At 36.3% G+C, this 18,437-nt stretch overlaps 1 protein-coding gene and 1 pseudogene across 4 annotated transcripts; both read left to right on the top strand.

Moving 5' to 3' along the window:
- The first annotated feature begins 1,202 nt into the window (after positions 1–1,202).
- On the top strand, positions 1,203–2,437 carry LOC116127972. Of its 4 annotated transcripts, none has more exons than XM_031413634.1 (3): positions 1,203–1,388; positions 1,540–1,815; positions 1,904–2,437. In XM_031413634.1, exons 1-3 carry the CDS (start codon positions 1,287–1,289, stop codon positions 2,057–2,059), a joined length of 534 nt encoding a protein of 177 aa, XP_031269494.1. In that variant the 5' UTR covers positions 1,203–1,286; the 3' UTR covers positions 2,060–2,437. The 4 variants fall into 4 exon arrangements, with proteins under 4 accessions (XP_031269494.1, XP_031269495.1, XP_031269492.1 ...); XM_031413635.1 differs by having other exon boundaries at positions 1,540–1,752; XM_031413632.1 differs by having other exon boundaries at positions 1,540–2,437.
- An 11,404-nt stretch (positions 2,438–13,841) lies between these two features.
- On the top strand, positions 13,842–18,437 carry LOC116127921 (annotated as a pseudogene).

Consider the following 18,437-nt stretch of genomic DNA (forward strand, 5'->3'; position numbering starts at 1 on the left):
CGACCATTGCAGCATCAGGCTTGTAAAGCATCTGTTGCGAAGCAAGATTGCTTTGTTCTCATGCCGACTGGAGGTGGTAAAAGTCTATGCTACCAGGTGATATTTCTTTCTTCATATGTGCAACATCTCTCTTCTTATCTTCGCACAAATGTAATGTTGGTAACCATGTCATTTCTACAGCTTCCAGCGACTCTGAAACCAGGTGTAACAGTGTTCATATCTCCTCTACTTTCGCTTATTCAGGATCGGATAATAACTTTAAATCTCAAGTTTGGAACAAAGTGCTTCCCAAGCAGCAGCTGTCCTCCAAGAGCTAAGGCAGGGTTCAGTTCTTTCTCTGCAGTTAGTTCATATAAAAATTTTCCCGTGTATTATTTCTAGGAATTCTTTTTGAGGAGCTGTATAAGCGTTGTTTTTGAGATTTGCTTGGGTTAATCTGTTTTCTGTGCTAAAACTTATTTCAGTTTATGGCATCAATGTTCTATGAGTAATGCTGTGATATTCAAATTTAAAATGCTCATTTCTGACTAGATACTCTTCATCAATTGGTTTTCACTTTTTTTACATTTTGGTTTTGTGTTTCTAGGAAAGATAAACCATCATGTAAGCTCTTGTATGTGACTCCTGAAAGGATCGCTGGAAACACATCATTCCTTGAGTTGCTAAAATGCTTACAGCGGAAGGTGGGTCTTTCCATCACGGCAGAATACATTTAAAAAATATAGTAGCTTAGGATTATGAAAATTTTTGGTTACTGATTAATTGTTGGCAAGAATTAATTGTCGGCAATAATAAAAGAATTCAATCACGTAACTTATACAAACACAACCACGTCTTTTACCAATTGTAGCAATTAAAGAAACTAATACTATCAATATGTATAATAAATTAACAATAAAAATTACGAAATATAACAAAAATAATAAAATATTAGTAAATGAATTAAGTTATCACCTATAAGAACATTAACCATAACATTTCATCTTAATGTTAAGATAGTGATCTGATAACATTATCGAATCAATTTAAATTACTGAGTTATATAATAAATTGGTAATCCTATTTCTTTACTCAAAATTTATCCGTTTCATGTCTTTAAGTTATTTTTATTCCATAATTAAAATATACAATAATAAATTTAAATTTAAGATGATAATCACAAAATGCAACCTATGAAATTTCCTTGCAACTCCTATGAAATTTCCTTGCAACTTTACCATCTCAACAATTGCAAGGGTATAATGCAGTTCGCTGGACAATTTTGCAGCAACGGGTAAGGAAAAGGGATGAATTCACAGGGAACAAGAGTAGATATTGAATCAGGGAGACTACATGGAAGAAGGGATGTCTCAGCCGCTTGTCTTATTTCATTCATCTGTAACTGTAAGGTAATGACTCTCTAATTATTTTGCATATTTGAAACATACCCACTTCAGAACTTCTCATTTTTACTTGACTTTTAACTTAGATATTGAATTGTTGTGATAATTGATTATATAACAGAACTTTGATATTTGAAACATACCCACCTCATTGTAGGGGTTTGAGTTGCTTTTTAACCCTAAGAAACGTGCACTCGCGGCGCTCTTCGCTATTCTGGAAGCAATTTCATTTTATTTGGATAGATTTGTGGAAAGCCGGCTGAGTATCCGTATTGTTGCATGTCTGTTATCGGTACTTGGTTTACTGGTGATCGTTTGGACTCTTTTCATGGAAAGAAATTCCATGGCAAATAGAGTAGTGGCGAAGAAGGTACTTTGGGCGTTGGAGATTGGCTTCGGAGTAGCCCAATTGATTAATTCATTTATGATACTTGTGGGTAGCAATATCATGAACAAATATATGTCATCAATTTTGCTGCTGTTTTTTGTCGTGATTTCTTATGGGTCCACTTTCATAACAGATGAAGAAGGTTCTGATACGTATGGCCTCGAAAACAGTATTTCGTCAATTGAATTTCTGCGTAATCCAAATGAGATTGATGAACGTTCGGATCTTTCAAATACTCCAAATGAGATCGGTGAACATTCGGATCTTGCAAATACTTCTAACAAGATAAGTAGCCCTTTCATATTCCCTCGCCGAAAACGTTCTGTAAGACCGCGGTTGTATCTTTCTATCGACTCAGACTCTGAATAGAAAATTTTGGTTCTTGGTGTTGGTTATAGAAATATAAAATGTCAGAAACGGTGTCATCTTGGTGTTAGAGATGTGCTGCTAAAATAAAGCCTTGCCGTTTTATGTTTAGCTTATATTTAGCTTAAGTAAAAATGTTGTACAAAAAGGGAAGAATCTTTCCCAACTGTAATCAGTTCAGTTGAGTATACAATTTCGTTTGTGCCTCTTTCAATTATTCTCCCTCAATTCTCTCATTATCTCACACTTATATGCATAAAATTTGTAGCGCTCGTGCTTGGACCTTTCTTGGGGGTAGAAGGCTCCTTATGGGAGGTGTGTTGATCAGCCCTTAATGATTTGAAAGAAATTTGACAAATATTTGGTCCTTGTAAAAGCCTCAATGCAAGTGTGAGAAATACATAGCAGAACTAAGTATGCAGGAAAATTTTCTCTTCAAAATTTGTTGCCAGCGCGGGCAGAAATTTTCCTTTAATGGAGAGTTATAGGCCCTATCATCTGATGCCGTTTGTTTTAAAAGAAGCCCTTTTCCCTTTGTTGTTTTCAGAGAGCTGCAGGTCCATTGCTGGTAAATTGTACAGAAGAGAGTCATTTAATCAGAAAGTTGATTATTCCTTTGGTTTAAACCTTTGGATTTAGTGGGGGGTTCCCCCCCTTAGGTAAACACAAAATGCCTTTTTGTCTCTGTTTTATGATGAGAGCAAATAGCCTGTAAATGTTTACTCAGATTCAATTATTTATAGAGAAATAAATTTTCCCATTGAATAATATGCTTGATTGCTAAGATTTATATATTCAGCCAGAATTTATGGATAGAGTTGGTGTTGGGGACACTTTCTACATCGTATCATATGGATCTATCGAAACAAATTTGTTTCGTTGGCAGAAGGCAAAAATCTCAACAATGATCATGGAAGGTTAAATGTTGATATTTGTCAGCGATGATGATGTGTGTACTCTCAACTCCGATTCTTAATGGTTGAGGAGTTGAAGGTGATGATCTTCTGGCACAAATCATTGAACTTGAATTTTACTTATGTGGACAAGTTTTCTTTTGTATTATTACTATGGTTTAGTCTAACTTGTGTGTGTTTCTTGTAACATGTATTTTTCTCAAAGTTATAAAGGTGCCATCCCCAACTTGCTGGCTGATATCACCTGCAGGTAATTCTTGGTATTTACTTCTGCCAGGTTAAGTTGAGTAGTGGGTAAATAAGGCTGGTTATGTTGGCAAGCGGTTCTGATGTTTCCAAAGGAAAATAAAAATGTTTAGGAGGGTCAAACATACTTCTACTATCATCCTTAGGATCGGGATGAACTGAACAGAAATCATAGATTGTCTTACATAATCTCTGAAAGGTACCAGAAAGCTTGGGATATTGAAGAAATACAAATAAAATAGTACAAATCAGTGGATTATAATTCAGTGCTGCACATGACAGTTTTGGTGTTATAGATTGTAAGGTTTCTCACATGGATACTATTGGTGGTTTAAACAGAGAGTAAAGGATATGTTCTCTCCAATGCTAATTTTTCTCAAAGCATTAATAATCAGTACATTATAACAACCATCTTTAATTGAAATATGAATGGGAGTCCCAAAGATATGATAGGATAGGATAGGACAGGATTGGATTGGATTGGATTGGATTAGAAAGCTTGACACCTTCCACTCTTTGTACCAAAAAACTGCCTCTCCTTACAATTACAATAGGTGAGTTCCGGCCATCCTTCGGCAAGACTTATAAATATGGAGGTGGCCAGAATCTGGAGATTGTCAACCAAGATACCCTAAAAACAGCCACCAACCTATACATTGGGCGGTCTTGTTCGCTATTTGGCCCTGCAGGACCCCATTTTAAAAATTACAACAATGTGAAGATCAAGTCCTCTAGGAATCCACCATCTTCATGGTGGAATGGTCCTGATGCGAAGAGGCACAGGAGAATTGTTAGATACAAGTACTATGCTGTGCAAGGGAAGGTGAAATTTTCCACTGAGAAAGGGTATCATTGGTTCAAAACCAAATGGTCTAAGGCTGTTCATGGGCTCTAGCAATAGGAAGAGAAAAGCAGAACAGAGAAAACAAAAACATAGTGTTGTCAGGAGGGTAAGTTAATCATGTTTGTTAAATTTGTAGATTGGTCTGTAATTATGTAAAACCCTTTCTTTTATGTTTTCCTGGACCATGTAAATGTTTTCAGATTTTTTTTTTTTTTAATGAATAAATTATATATATGTATATATTAGTTCTTTAGTCAGGACCGTCCTGATATAATTTATCAGGATATACTTGAATACCGTTGGATTCAGTCATTTGATTGAATGTAGTTCATGCAGAGGACTAAAGGTGATTAAGCATGATGATCCTGACTATATATATATATATTATATATTAACAACTTAAAAATCACTTTTCACTAAAATACAGAAACAACAAATTAACGTCTTATAATGTTGTCGAACTCAAATTATCATTGTACAATAGAATGGGGTTGATTGAATTCAATCATTCGTGGATTTGTTTAATCTCGTTTCAAATCAAGTCAAATCATCATAATCTTAACCAAATCAAGTCGAACTGAAAATTATAAAAACTTCACTGTTCATTTTCACTCATTTTAAATATTTTTTATTTTCCTTTCTCAAAAAAAAAAAAAAAAAAAAAGAACTAAACAAACAAAATTAAGCTTTCCCATCCAAACCCGTTTGTTTCGGTTTCGGGTAACTTATGGGTTCGGTTAAACAATTAGGCGGGAAGAGAAGCTTAAACGGTGACGTTTGAAAGCTCGAATTCTCAATAATCTCAGCTGGTTTAACACTCACTCTAGGTTTCAACCTGAAACACAATTTGCGCGGGAGATTTCAATCATTTCATCACCCTTCAATCAAATCGATTCGTCGGATATGGACGCCATGATCTCGAGTTCGAGAAAGTTCGATTGCTAAGCTTGGCTCTTGATTTTGGCTTTGATGAAGCTTCCTCTAAAATGCTTGAGCATATAAAGTTTCTTGACATTTGATTGTTGTGAAGGTGATGATGGGCGAGATTTTGTGTCTGTGGAGCATTGTGGAGATGATATTCTTGCCGCATTGGCTGAAACCATGCAAGACAGTGAGGACTGGGATGATTTACAGGCTATGGAGTCAGGACGTTGTAGAGCTTGAATACAGTTGACGAAAGGGTTTGAATAATGGTGTGGCTGATAATGATGACAGTACTAGAAATTATATTGACATTGTGATGTTCACCTCAGCCTAAAAAGCGCCCAACTTTGATGGAGTTGACTCTTCAATGTATGGTGAAGACTTGGACTTCGGATTCCAAGCAAAAGGATCAGAACAGTCGTTCCTGCACTCGAAGTTTGGTAAACAGTTTTAAGATCCTTGGTAAGAGTTAGTGAATGGTAGTTTTAGCTCTTTGCTGCAAACTTATCATTCTGTTATGCAACGGAAACATAAACTCTAACGCTAGCTTATTGAATATAATAATACAAGTAATAAAGCATAATAAATTGCCAAATGAAATGCAAAAATAAGAATACAAGAATTAACGAGTTCGGTATTAAAACCTACGTCCTCGGGCGTTGCAAAAAAAGCTCCACTATCTCCAAACAATATTACAAATATTTGGCAATACAACAAATACCCAAACACAAGGGAGATACAACAAAACTTGCAAACTAAGGGTCCTTAAAGAAGACCCCTAAACAAAAGAAGTATAATGGAATTACACTTGGGATACAATTAACATTGATTTAGTCCTTATATATAGGCCCCAAAAGTTCCCACTTTTCATTCCTTTTCATGTGGGACAAACTAACTCATTTTGCCTATTACTATAGTCCCTAAACCTTTCTCCATTATCACTTCTACCCCATGTTTTTTGCTAAAAGCCATTTTTCAACAAATCTCCACCTTGGCGAATTAGCAAATCTTCAAAGTTTTGTATTCTTCCAAAATTTTGCAACACCTTCAAAGCACCAAGACACAGTCAAGCTCGCAGGATGTTGATCAAGTTAAAACAATAAATGAACTTGACCCCTGTCACTACTGAAGTCAACATGTCTGTAGGATTATCTTCTGTGCCAATCTTCTGGAGAATCTTTTTCCCATTTTCAATATAATCCTACACATAAAACTAAACCAATACTATAGTACATAAAATATACTGTAGAAACCATTTCACAACTTGCAAATGTCCTTACCAGGATCATACTATGCCTGCTCACCATACAAACTGCTTGTGAAATATCAGGCCTTGTGAACCCATGGCCCATCATACATTGATCAAATCACTTGTACCACTGTCTTGGTGACTGCTTCAAACTATTAGCGATTTCTTCAATCTGCAAACCCAATTTTTCTTTCCAGCAACCCTACATCATCTGGCTGAGCTTGTAGATTTCCTCTTCCAAACTCAGAGAACACTTCACTGTAATCAAATTCTTCCATTTGAGCATATCCCTTTACTACACCCTAACCTTGTTCAAACATCTTCTCTATTAGGATAAAATCCCTTCTTCTTTGCATCACCCCATTTGCACCCAATCGCCTTCTTATGTAGGATCGCATTTCATCATTCATGGTCTGTTTCCATGATTCACATTTTGAACTCCTAACTACTTCTTTATAATAGTAGGAATATCATCACCTACGATTGGAAGTGCATAGCCACTATATTAGCGAAACGAACAGGCTTGCGAATTTCTCGTCTTGGCCTATTGTATGCAATCATTCCTGTTGCTGAGGAGATTCTTGGGGTAAAATCTCCTTTCATCAATAGTACCCACTTAGTCACCTCAGAATCACCTTTCTGTCTTGTGGACACTATCTGGTTCAACTGTTTTTTCAAACTCCCCTGCTGCTAGTTAGCTCCACACACTATGTCACAGCTTGAGCATTTCTGAATCTGTATCCTCCTGTACAACTGCAGCTGCCGTTCAATAACTGTACTACAATTATAGTAATACAAGTTGTTCTCCTCTGCCTTTCATTACCACAGAGCGTCAAAGAAACTTTTAGAATTCCATCTCGCAATTTCACCGTGAAGCCTTTAGATTCCAGCTCCCAAAGAGATGAATTCTTTTTTCAACTTCGGTACATACCGAACATCTGTTGAGTTCTGTTGAGCCATCATGATTCTTCAACCGAATTGAACCTATCCCATTTGTTTTACAAGCATCATCTTGCCCTATAAACAACTTCATCACGTTCTTCAAATTCAAGAACCTATCCTTGAAGACACATATGATAGGTACTACCTGAATCCATAATCCACTCATTTGATCCGAGGTGGATGGCAGGCTAACTAGACAGAAATCTGACTCATCCTCTTCCGCATCAATAACGCATGCATCAAGTAGCTTGCCCTCTTTTTTTGCAATTTCACAATATTTCTTCCAATGCCCTTTCTCACGACAAAAGGCACATTGATCCCTATTGAGTTTTCCCTTCGAACGAGATCTTCCTCTTCTCTCATTCTTACGACTCTGACTCCACCCTCCTACTACAAGGCTTCTGCTGACTCATCTCTATTCTCCTTCTGATCCTTCTTTCGATTTCGATTGGACAGAGCAAACAAACTTCTTCAAAAGACAATTTTCTTTCCCTGAAAAGTGTATACTAAGATGCCAACTCATCTGGAAGAGATCCAATTAACAACATAGCCTTATGCCATCTTTGAATGTTTCATCCAAATTTACAAAATCAGCAATTATCTGTTAAATGTATCAATATGGCTACTGAATTCGTACCTGGTCTCAACTGAAGACGAAACAGTCTTTTCATCAAATAGAGCCGATTCTCATACTTCTCTTCATGTATTTGTTTTCCAGCGCCTTCCATAACTTATTGGCAGACGTCTCTTTCATGAATGGATATTTCTGCTCTCTACCAAAGCGAATCATCCCACACGCTTTTACATTCAACCTCACCCGTCTTTCTCAAAGACATCTTCGGTTTTTCCTCCTCCAGAACATATCTAGATCCTGCTGATACAAGCTATCCATTACCTCACTCTGCCACAAGCCAAAATTATTTTGGCCTCAAATTTTTCAACATCAATTTTTGCATTTGAAACCGTTACATCTTTACTGGTGCGGATGGTGGTGCCGCGGACGGTGATGGCCTCGGACGATGAATCCTCCAATGATGCCTTTTGCCTTACTCAATTAGCTTGGTAAACAAAGTTCCCATAACCAAGCTCCACAAATTATTATATTCAAAGCTAACCAACAAATCACAATAGCCCTAGTAGTATAAGTGCTGAAATTATAAATACACACCAGGAAAATTCCCAGAACCAATGGAGGGGTCACAAATGGTCCCACTTAAAATCCAGTCTCCCTAGACTTTTATCGTCTTTTTGACAAATTTTCCTAGACAGCTATAACCATACAATAGCTACTCACTGTCCTAAACCTAGGCTCTGATACCAATTGTTATGCAACGAAACATAAACTCTAACGCTAGCTTATTGAATATAAATACAAGTAAGATAACCAGGAATTAACAGGTTCGATATTAAAACCTACGTCCTCGGCGTTGCAAAGAAACTCCACTATCTCCAAACATATTACAAATTTGGCGCAATACAACAAATACCCAAAACAAAGGGAATACACAAAACTTGCAAACTAAAGGTCCTTAAAGAAAGACCCTAAACAAAAGAAGTTATAATGGAATTACAACTTAGGTACAATTAACATTGTTTTAGTCCTTATATATAGGCCCCAAAAGTTTCCCACTTTTCATTCCTTTTCAATGTGACAAACTAACTCATTTGGGCCTATTACATATAAGTCCCTAAACCTTTCTCCATTATCACTTCTACCCCTGTGATTTGCTAAAACCATTTTTTCAACTTCCACCTCATCTAGTTGTGTGCATATTTTTGTTATGTTACTTTGGCTTACTGGCTTCAAATTTTATTTAATTTGGGTCTAAAGTAATTCTGGATACTGAAGTTGTTGGTTTATATTGAAGATTGCGAGAGTGGCATCACTGGTGCTTTGGAGTCATCTATTTCCAAAAAAAGCAATGCTCTCAGGTATCAAAAGTGAACAGGGACTCTTAGTTTTGAAGAGTTACAAGCTTTGGTGACATGGAATTCGCAAATGTTGTTATATTTGGCAATAGAACATTTCGACCATTGCAGCATCAGGCTTGTAAAGCATTGTTGTGAAGCAGATTGCTTGTTCTCATGCCGACTGGAGGTGGTAAAAGTCTATGCTACCAGGTGAATTTCTTTCTTCCTATGTGCAACTCTGTCTTCTATCTTCGCACAAATGTATGTTGGTAACTATGTCATTATTTCAGAGCTTCCAGCGACTCTGAAACCAGGTGTAACAGTGGTCATATCTCCTCTACTTTCGCTTATTCAGGATCAGATATAACTTTAAACCTCAAGTTTGGAATACCAGCAACTTTTTGTGAATTCTCAACAAATGCTTCCCAAGCAGCAGCTGTCCTCCAAGAGCTAAGGCAAGGTTCAGTTCTTTCTCTGCACTAAGTTAATATAAAATTTGCCCCTGTGTATTGCTAGAGTTCTTTTTGAGGAGGTGTATAAGTGTTTGTGCTGGATTAATCTGTTTTCTGTGCTAAACTTATTTCATTTATGACATCAATGTTCTGTGAGTAATGCTATGATTATTCAAATTTAAAATGCTCATTTCTGACTAGATGCTCTTCTCATTGGTTTTCACTTTTTTACATTTTGTTTTGTGTTTCTAGGAAATATAAACCATCATGTAAGCTCTTGTATGTGACTCCTAAAAGATCGCTGGAAACCCCATTCCTTGAGGTGCTAAAATGCTTACACCGGAAGGTGGGTCTTTCCATCATGGCAGAATACATTTAAAAAATATAGTAGCTTAAGATTATGAAAAATTTTGGTTACTGATGTGATGCTCCCACTTAATCACAGGGACAACTTGCAGGTTTTGTTGTTGATGAAGCACATTGTGTAAGGTGTGTTCTTTACATTGTGGTGACGTTTTGTTTTTATTGATGGTAACTACTAGTAGAAAAATGGGGGAATCATCTTGTCATATGCTCTTCTTATTGTTCAGTGATTCTGAAATTATTCCTTGTAGCTGTTAACATATTTGTGAACTAGTCATGATCCAGTGCCTTTAGTGGAAAAGTTATATGATGTTGAGGCATAGGCATCCAATGGCAGATAGGTTTTGCAGACATACAGGGGTCCTGAACAATGAGCATCAATCAGTGCAACGCTCCTAATCTGTACTTTTGATATCCAGGAACTAAACTTCCTCGTATTAATTTCTACTTGCTCTACTTGTGCTTCTCAGCCAGTGGGGACATGATTTCCGTCCAGATTACAGGGGCTTAGGATGTCTTAAGCAAAAAATTTCAAATGTTCCTGTGATGGCTTTGATAGCCACAGCAACCCCGTCAGTTCATGAGGTAATAGGATTTTCAAAAGCCTATTACATATATATACATCACCATACTCTTGCTTGTAACTTCACCTTTTCTGCCTCTTTCTCAATCACCCACAGCCTCTACAAAAATATATATATCTTATGGGTGAGTTCCGGCCATCCTCCGGCAAGACTTATGAATATGGAAGTGGCCGGAATCTGGAGATTGTCAACCAAGATACACTAAAAACAGCTACCAACATATACATTGGGCGGTCTCATTCGCTATTTGGCCCTGCAGGAGCGCATTTTAGAAACTATAACAATGTGAAGATCAAACACATCTTTTACCAATTGTAGCAATTAAAGAAACTAATAATATCAATATGTAGAACCAATTAACAATAAATATTAAGAAATATAACAAAAATAATAAAACATTAGTAAATAAATTATCACCTATAAGAACATTAGTAAATAATAAAATATGTAATCATAACATTTCATCTTAATGTCAAGATACTGATACGATAATGTTATCAAATCAATTTGAATTACTGAGTTATATAATAAATTGGTAATCTTATTTCTTTACTCAAAATTTATCCGTTTCATGTCTTTAAGTTATTTTATTCCATAATTAAAATATACAATAATAAATTTAAATTTAAGATAATAATCACAAATTTAGACAAATAACTAAATCATTGTTTAAAATATTAAATCATTGTTTATACAAAATCTCGTTTATATTTAATAATATTTATATAGCCATTATAGTGATCTTGGAAGTATTAATTATTGTAAAATATAGTGACCGAGAATTTTAAAGTCTCCTTCCTCGAAATCTCCTTCCAACAAATTGCAAGGGTATAATGTAGTTCGCTGGACAATTTTGCAGCAACGAGTAAGGGAAAGGGATGGACTCACAGAGAACAAGAATAGATATTGAATCAGGGAGACTACTTGGAAGAAGGGATGTCTCATCCGCTTGTCTTATTTCATTCATCTGTAAGGTAATGACTCTCTAATTATTTTGCATATTTGAAACATACCCACTTCAGAACTTCTCATTTTTACTTGACTTTAACTTAGATATTGAGTTGTTGTGATAGTTGATTATATAAAAGAACTTTGATATTTGAAACATACCCATCTCATTGTAGGGGTTTGAGTTGCTTTTTAACCCTAAGAAACGTGCACTCGCGGCGTTCTTCGTTATTCTGGAAGCAATTTCATCTTTTTTGGATGGATTTCAGAAAAGCCAGCGGATTATCCGTATTGTAGCATTTCTGTTATCGGTACTTGGTTTTCTGATGACCGTTCTGACTGGTATCAGTGAAAGAAATTCCATGGCAAATAGAGTACAGGCGGAGAAGCAACTTGGGGCAGTGGAGATTGGCTTCTCAGTAGTCCAATTGATTGCTACATTTATGGCACTTTTGGGTACTAAGATCATGAACAATTATATGTCATCAATTTTGCTTGTGTTTTTTGCCGTGATTGCTTACGGGTTCACTTTCGTAAAGGATAAAGAAGGTTCTGATACGTCAGGCGTCGAAAACAGTACTTCGTCAATTGAACTTCTGCATATTGCAAGCAATCCTAATGAGATTGATGAACAGTTGCATATTGCAAGTACTCCAAATGAGATTGGTGAACATTCTGATCTTGCAAATACTTTAAATGAGATGGCTGACACTGAAATATTGCAATCACTACTATCGATGTTGATGAACATTGAGAATATAGTATTCCTAATGGGATTGATAAGCACTTGGATATTGCAAGCAGCCATAGAGAGTTTGATAAGCAATTCACTCATAAGAATTAGCATATTACAAGTTTTCCTAGTGATGAGATTGATGAGTATTTTGGTTTTGCAAGCACTTGTAATGAGAGTGATGAGCATTTTTGTGTTGCAAGCACTTGTACTGAGAGTGATGAGAATTTTGGTGTTGCGAGCACTTGTAATGAGACTGATCAACATTTTGGTGTTGCGAGCACTTATAATGAGAGTGATGAGCATTTTGGCGTTGCGAGCACTTGTGATGAGATTAATGAGCATTTTGGTGTTGCGAGCATTTGTCATGAGAGTGATGAGTATTTTGGCATTACGAGCACTTGTAATGAGAGTGATGAGCATTTTGGCGTTGCGAGCACTTGTAATGAGAGTGATGAGCATTTTGGCGTTGCGAGCACTTGTAATGAGAGAGATGAGCATTTTGGCATTGCGAGCACTTGTAATGAGAGTGATGAGCATTTTGGAGTTGCGAGCACTTGTAATGAGAGTGATGAGCATTTTGGCGTTGCGAGCACTTGTAATGAGAGTGATGAGCATTTTGGCGTTGCGAGCACTTGTAATGAGAGTGATGAGCATTTTGGCGTTGCGAGCACTTGTAATGAGAGTGATGAGCATTTTGGCGTTACGAGCACTTGTAATGAGAGTGATGAGCATTTTGGCGTTGCGAGCACTTGTAATGAGAGTGATGAGCATTTTGGCGTTACGAGCACTTGTAATGAGAGTGATGAGCATTTTGGCGTTGCGAGCACTTGTAATGAGAGTGATGAGCATTTTGGCGTTGCGAGCACTTGTAATGAGAGAGATGAGCATTTTGGCATTGCGAGCACTTGTAATGAGAGTGATGAGCATTTTGGAGTTGCGAGCACTTGTAATGAGAGAGATGAGCATTTTGGCGTTGCGAGCACTTGTAATGAGAGAGATGAGCATTTTGGCGTTGCGAGCACTTGTAACGAGAGTGATGGGCATTTGCATTTTGGTGTTGCAAGCACTTGTAATGGTGTTGCGAGCACTTGTAATGAGAGTGATGAGCATTTGCATTTTGGTATTTTCACCTATAGGTATCGGATAGAACCTCTTCATGTAAAGCCTATTTGATTTAAATCATGAGAGAATTGTGTGGTTTTACGAAAGCATGTGCTATGTTTGGCATCCGTAATTAATCTAAATTAGTACAAATCAACCCACTCATGGATAGTCTAGCAATAAGGGCAACGAAGATATATCTTATGGCTGGAATTTGGAGATTGTCAACGAACATACACTAAAAGCAGCTACCAACCTATACATTGGGCGGTCTCGTTCGCTATTTGGCCCCGTAGTATCCCATTTTCATAATAACAACAATGTGAAGATCAAGTCCTCTAGGAAGCCACCATCTTCACGGTGGAATGGTCCTGATACGAAGAGAAAGAGGAGAATTGTTAAATACAAGTATTATGCTGTGGAAGGGAAGGTGGAATTTTCCACTGAGAAAGGGTATCATTGGTTCAAAACCAAATGGTCTAAGGCTGTTCATGGGTTCTAGCAATAGGAAGAGAAAAGCAGAAACAGAGAAACAAAACGTAGGGTTGTCAGGAGGGTAAGTTAATCATGTTCGTGAAATTTGTAGATTGGTCTGTAATTATGAAAAACACTTTCTTTGTATGTTTTTCTGGACCATGTAAATGTTTTCAGATTTTTTTTTTTTTTTTTTTTTTATGAATAAATTATATATATGTATATATATTAGTTCTTTAGTCAAGACTATTCTGATATAATTTATCAGAATTATGGTTGAATACCGTTACATTCACTCATTTGATTGAAATACTCTCTCCGTTTCTATATAAGTGTCGTTTTAGGTTTTTACACAGTTTTTAAGGAATAAAAAAGTGTGCAGAGAATTGACCTTTTCGGTGGGAAAATTTTGTTTCTCACTTTGCAACACGTGTGTGAGACAGTGAAATGTTAATTAAGAGAGACAAATCGTGAAAAAGAGGAGATGAGGGGAAGAGAAAGATAAAAAGAGAGAGGAGTGTGGGAGAAAAAGGTGGAGAGAGGAGATGAGGGGAAGGGTGAAGAATGAAGAAGTGGGTCATTGAAAGAAGAGAACGTCACTTATTTTGAAACAAATTATTACCCCCAAAATGACACTTATATAAATACAGAAGGAGTAATAATTCATATGTAAGAGGATCTAAAGGTAATTAAACATGACAATCCTGACTCTCTCTATATATATATACAGAAATGTCAATATTATACAATCTTATAATGTTGTTGAACTCAAATTATCATCGTATAATAGAATGGGGTCGAATTGAATTGAATCATCCGTGAATTTGTTCAATTTCGTTTCAAATCAAGCCAAACTCATCATAATCCTTAACCAAATCAAGTCGAACTGAAAATTAATTCAAACTCGGCTGGTTTATTTTCATTCACTCAGTTTAAATATTTTTTATTTTTGTTTTATCAAAAAGAACAAAAATAAATTTTTTTTAAATTAAGCTGCCAATCCAAACCCGTTTGTTTCGGGTAACGTTATGGGTTCGGATTAAACAATTAAGGCGGGAAGAGAGGCTTAAACGGTGACGTTTTAAAGCTTCGAATTCTCAATAAATCTCAGCTGGTTTAACACTCACTCTAGGTTTCAACCTGAAAGCACAATTTAGCGCGGGAGATTTTCAATCATTTCATCACCCTTCAATCAAATCGATTCGTCGGATATGGACGGCCATGATCTCGAGTTCGAGAAAGTTCGATTGCTAAGCTTGGCTCTTGATTTTGGCTTTGATGAAGCTTCCTCTAAGAAATGCTTGAATCGTTTGGTTTCTCTCTACGGTACTTCTTTTATATTTTTCTTTTTTTGTTTATTTTATGTTTCTGTACGGTAACATTACATGATATGGGTCATAATTGAAGCATATAAAGTTTTCTTGGACGATTTGATTGTTGTGAAGGTGATGATGGGCGAGATTTTGTGTCTGTGGAGCATTGTGGAGATGATTTTCTTGCCGCATTGGCTGAAACCATGCAAGACAGTGAGGACTGGGATGATTTACAGGCTATGGAGTCAGGAGCTTGTAGAGCTTTGAATAACATGTTAGACGAAAGGATTTTGAATAATGGTGCGGCTGATAATGATGACATTACTAGAAATTATATTGACATTGTGGATGATTCACCTCAGCCTAGAAAGCGCCCAACTTTGATGGAGTTGGACTCTTCAAGCGATGATGAAGACTTGGACTTCAGAATTCCAAAGCAAAAGGATCAGAACAGTCGTTCCTGCACTCGAAGTTTGGGTAAACAGTTTTCAAGATCCTTGGTAAGAGTTAGTGAATGGTAGTTTTAGCTCTTTGCTGCAAACTTATCATTCACCTCATCTAGTTGTGTGTATTGTTTAGTTATGATACTTTAGGCTTACTTGCTATCAAATTTTTATTTAATTTGGGGCTAAAGTAATTCTGGATACTGCAGTGGTTGGTTTATATTGAAGGATTGTGAGAGTGGCATCACTGGTGTTTCGGAGTCATCTATTTCCAATAAAAAGCAATGCTCTCGGGTATCAAAAGGTGAACACGGGACTCTTAGTTTTGAAGAGTTACAAGCTTTGGCAATGGAACATTTCGACCATTGCAGCATCAGGCTTGTAAAGCATCCGTTGTGAAGCAAGATTGCTTTGTTCTCATGCCGACTGGTGGTGGTAAAAGTCTATGCTACCAGGTGATATTTCTTTCTTCCTATGTGGAACAGCTGTCTTCTTATCTTCGCACAAATGTAATGTTGGTAACTATGTCATTTCTACAGCTTCCAGCGACTCTGAAACCAGGTGTAACAGTGGTCATATCTCCTCTACTTTCGCTTATTCAGGATCAGATAATAACTTTAAACCTCAAGTTTGGAATACCAGCAACTTTTTTGAATTCTCAACAAACTGCTTCCCAAGCAGCAGCTGTCCTCCATGAGCTAACGCAAGGTTCAGTTCTTTCTCTGCACTAAGTTCATATAAAAATTTTCCCGTGTATTATTTCTAGGAATTCTTTTTGAGGAGGTGTATAAGCGTTGTTTTTGAGATTTTCTTGGGTTAATCTGTTTTCTGTGCTAAAACTTATGTCAGTTTATGACATCAATGTTCTGTGAGTAATGCTATGATTATTCAAATTTAAAATGCTCATTTCTGACTAGATACTCTTCATCAATTGGTTTTCACTTTTTTTACATTTTGTTTTTGTGTTTCTAGGAAAGATAAACCATCATGTAAGCTCTTGTATGTGACTCCTGGAAGGATCGCTGGAAACCAATCATTCCTTGAGGTGCTAAAATGCTTACAGCCGAAGGTGGGTCTTTCCATCATGGCAGAATACATTTAAAAAATATAGTAGCTTAGGATTATGAAAAATTTTGGTTACTGATGTGATGCTCCCACTTAATCACAGGGACAACTTGCAGGTTTTGTTGTTGATGAAGCACATTGTGTAAGGTATGTTCTTTACATTGTGGTAACTAGTAGTAGAAAAATGGGGGAATCATCTTGTCATTTGCTCTTCTTATTGTTCAGTGATTCTGAAATTATTCCTTGTAGCTGTTAACATATTTGTGAACTAGTCATGATACAGTGCCTTTAATGGAAAAGTTATATGATGTTGAGGCATAGTCATCCTATGGCAGATAGGTTTTGCAGACATACAGGGGTCCTGAACAATGAGCATCAATCAGTGCAACGCTCCTAATTTGTACTTTTGATATCCAGGAACTCGTATTAATTTCTACCAATTGTAGCAATAAAAGAAACTAATAATATCAATATGTATAACAAATTAACAATAAAAATTAAGAAATATAACAAAAGTAAATGAATTAATTTATCACCTATAATAACATAAATTAACATTAATCATAATATTTCATCTTAATGTCAAGATAATGATATGATAACATTATCAGATGAATTTGAATTACGGGGTTATATAGTAAATTGGTAATCCTAATTCTTTACTCAAAATTTATCCACTTCATGTCTTTTAAGTTATTTTTATTCCATAATTAAAATATTCAACAATAAATTTAAATTTAAGATAATAATCACAAATTTAGACAAATAACTAAATCATTGTCTAAAATATTAAATCATTGTTTATGCAAAATCTATATTTTTCCTTTATATTTAATAATATTTGATTTAATATTTAATAATATTTGGTCATCCCCGCTCAAGCAACAGTGGCTAGTAATATAATAAGATGACCGAGAATTTTAGAGTCTCCTTCCAACTTTCTTCGAAATTTCGTTCCAACAAATTGCAAGGGTATAATGTAGTTCGCTGGACAATTTTGCAGCAACGAGTAAGGAAAAGGGATGGATTCACAGGGAACAAGAGTAGATATTGAATCAGGGAGACTACATGGAAGAAGGGATGCTCGACACCGCTTGTTTTTATTTCTCATTTGACTGTAAGGTAATGACTCTCTAATTATTTGCATATTTGAAACATACCCCCTTCAGAACTTCTCATTTTTACTTGACTTTAACTTAGATATTGAGTTGTTGATAGTTGATTATATAACAGAACTTTGATATTGAAACAACCCACCTCATTGCAGGGTTTGAGTTGCTTTTTAACCCTAAGAAACGTGCACTCGCGGCGGTCTTCGTTATTCTGGAAGCAATTTCATCTTTTTTGGAGATTCGCAAAAAGCCAGCGGATTTCCGTATTGTTGCGTTTCGTTATCGGTACTTGGTTTTCTGATGACCGTTCTGACTGGTATCAGTGAAGAAATTCCATGGCAAATAGAGTACAGGCGGAAAGCAACTTGGGGCAGTGGAGTATGGCTTCTCAGTAGTCCAATTGATTGCTACATTATGGCACTTTTGGGTACCAAGATCATGAACAATTATATGTCATCAATTTTGCTTGTGTTTTTTTTGCCGTGATTGCTTACGGGTTCACTTTCGTTAAGGATGAAGAAGCTTCTGATACGTCAGGCTCGATCAACAGTACTTCATCAATTGAACTTCTGCATATTGCAAGCATCCTAATGAGATTGATGAATTCATATTGCAATTACTCCAACGAGATTGGTGAACATCCTGATCTTGCAAATACTTCTAATGAGATGGATGACTGA

Source organism: Pistacia vera, unplaced genomic scaffold (genome assembly GCF_008641045.1).
Source record: "Pistacia vera cultivar Batoury unplaced genomic scaffold, PisVer_v2 Contig196, whole genome shotgun sequence".
Lineage (NCBI taxonomy): Eukaryota > Viridiplantae > Streptophyta > Magnoliopsida > Sapindales > Anacardiaceae > Pistacia > Pistacia vera.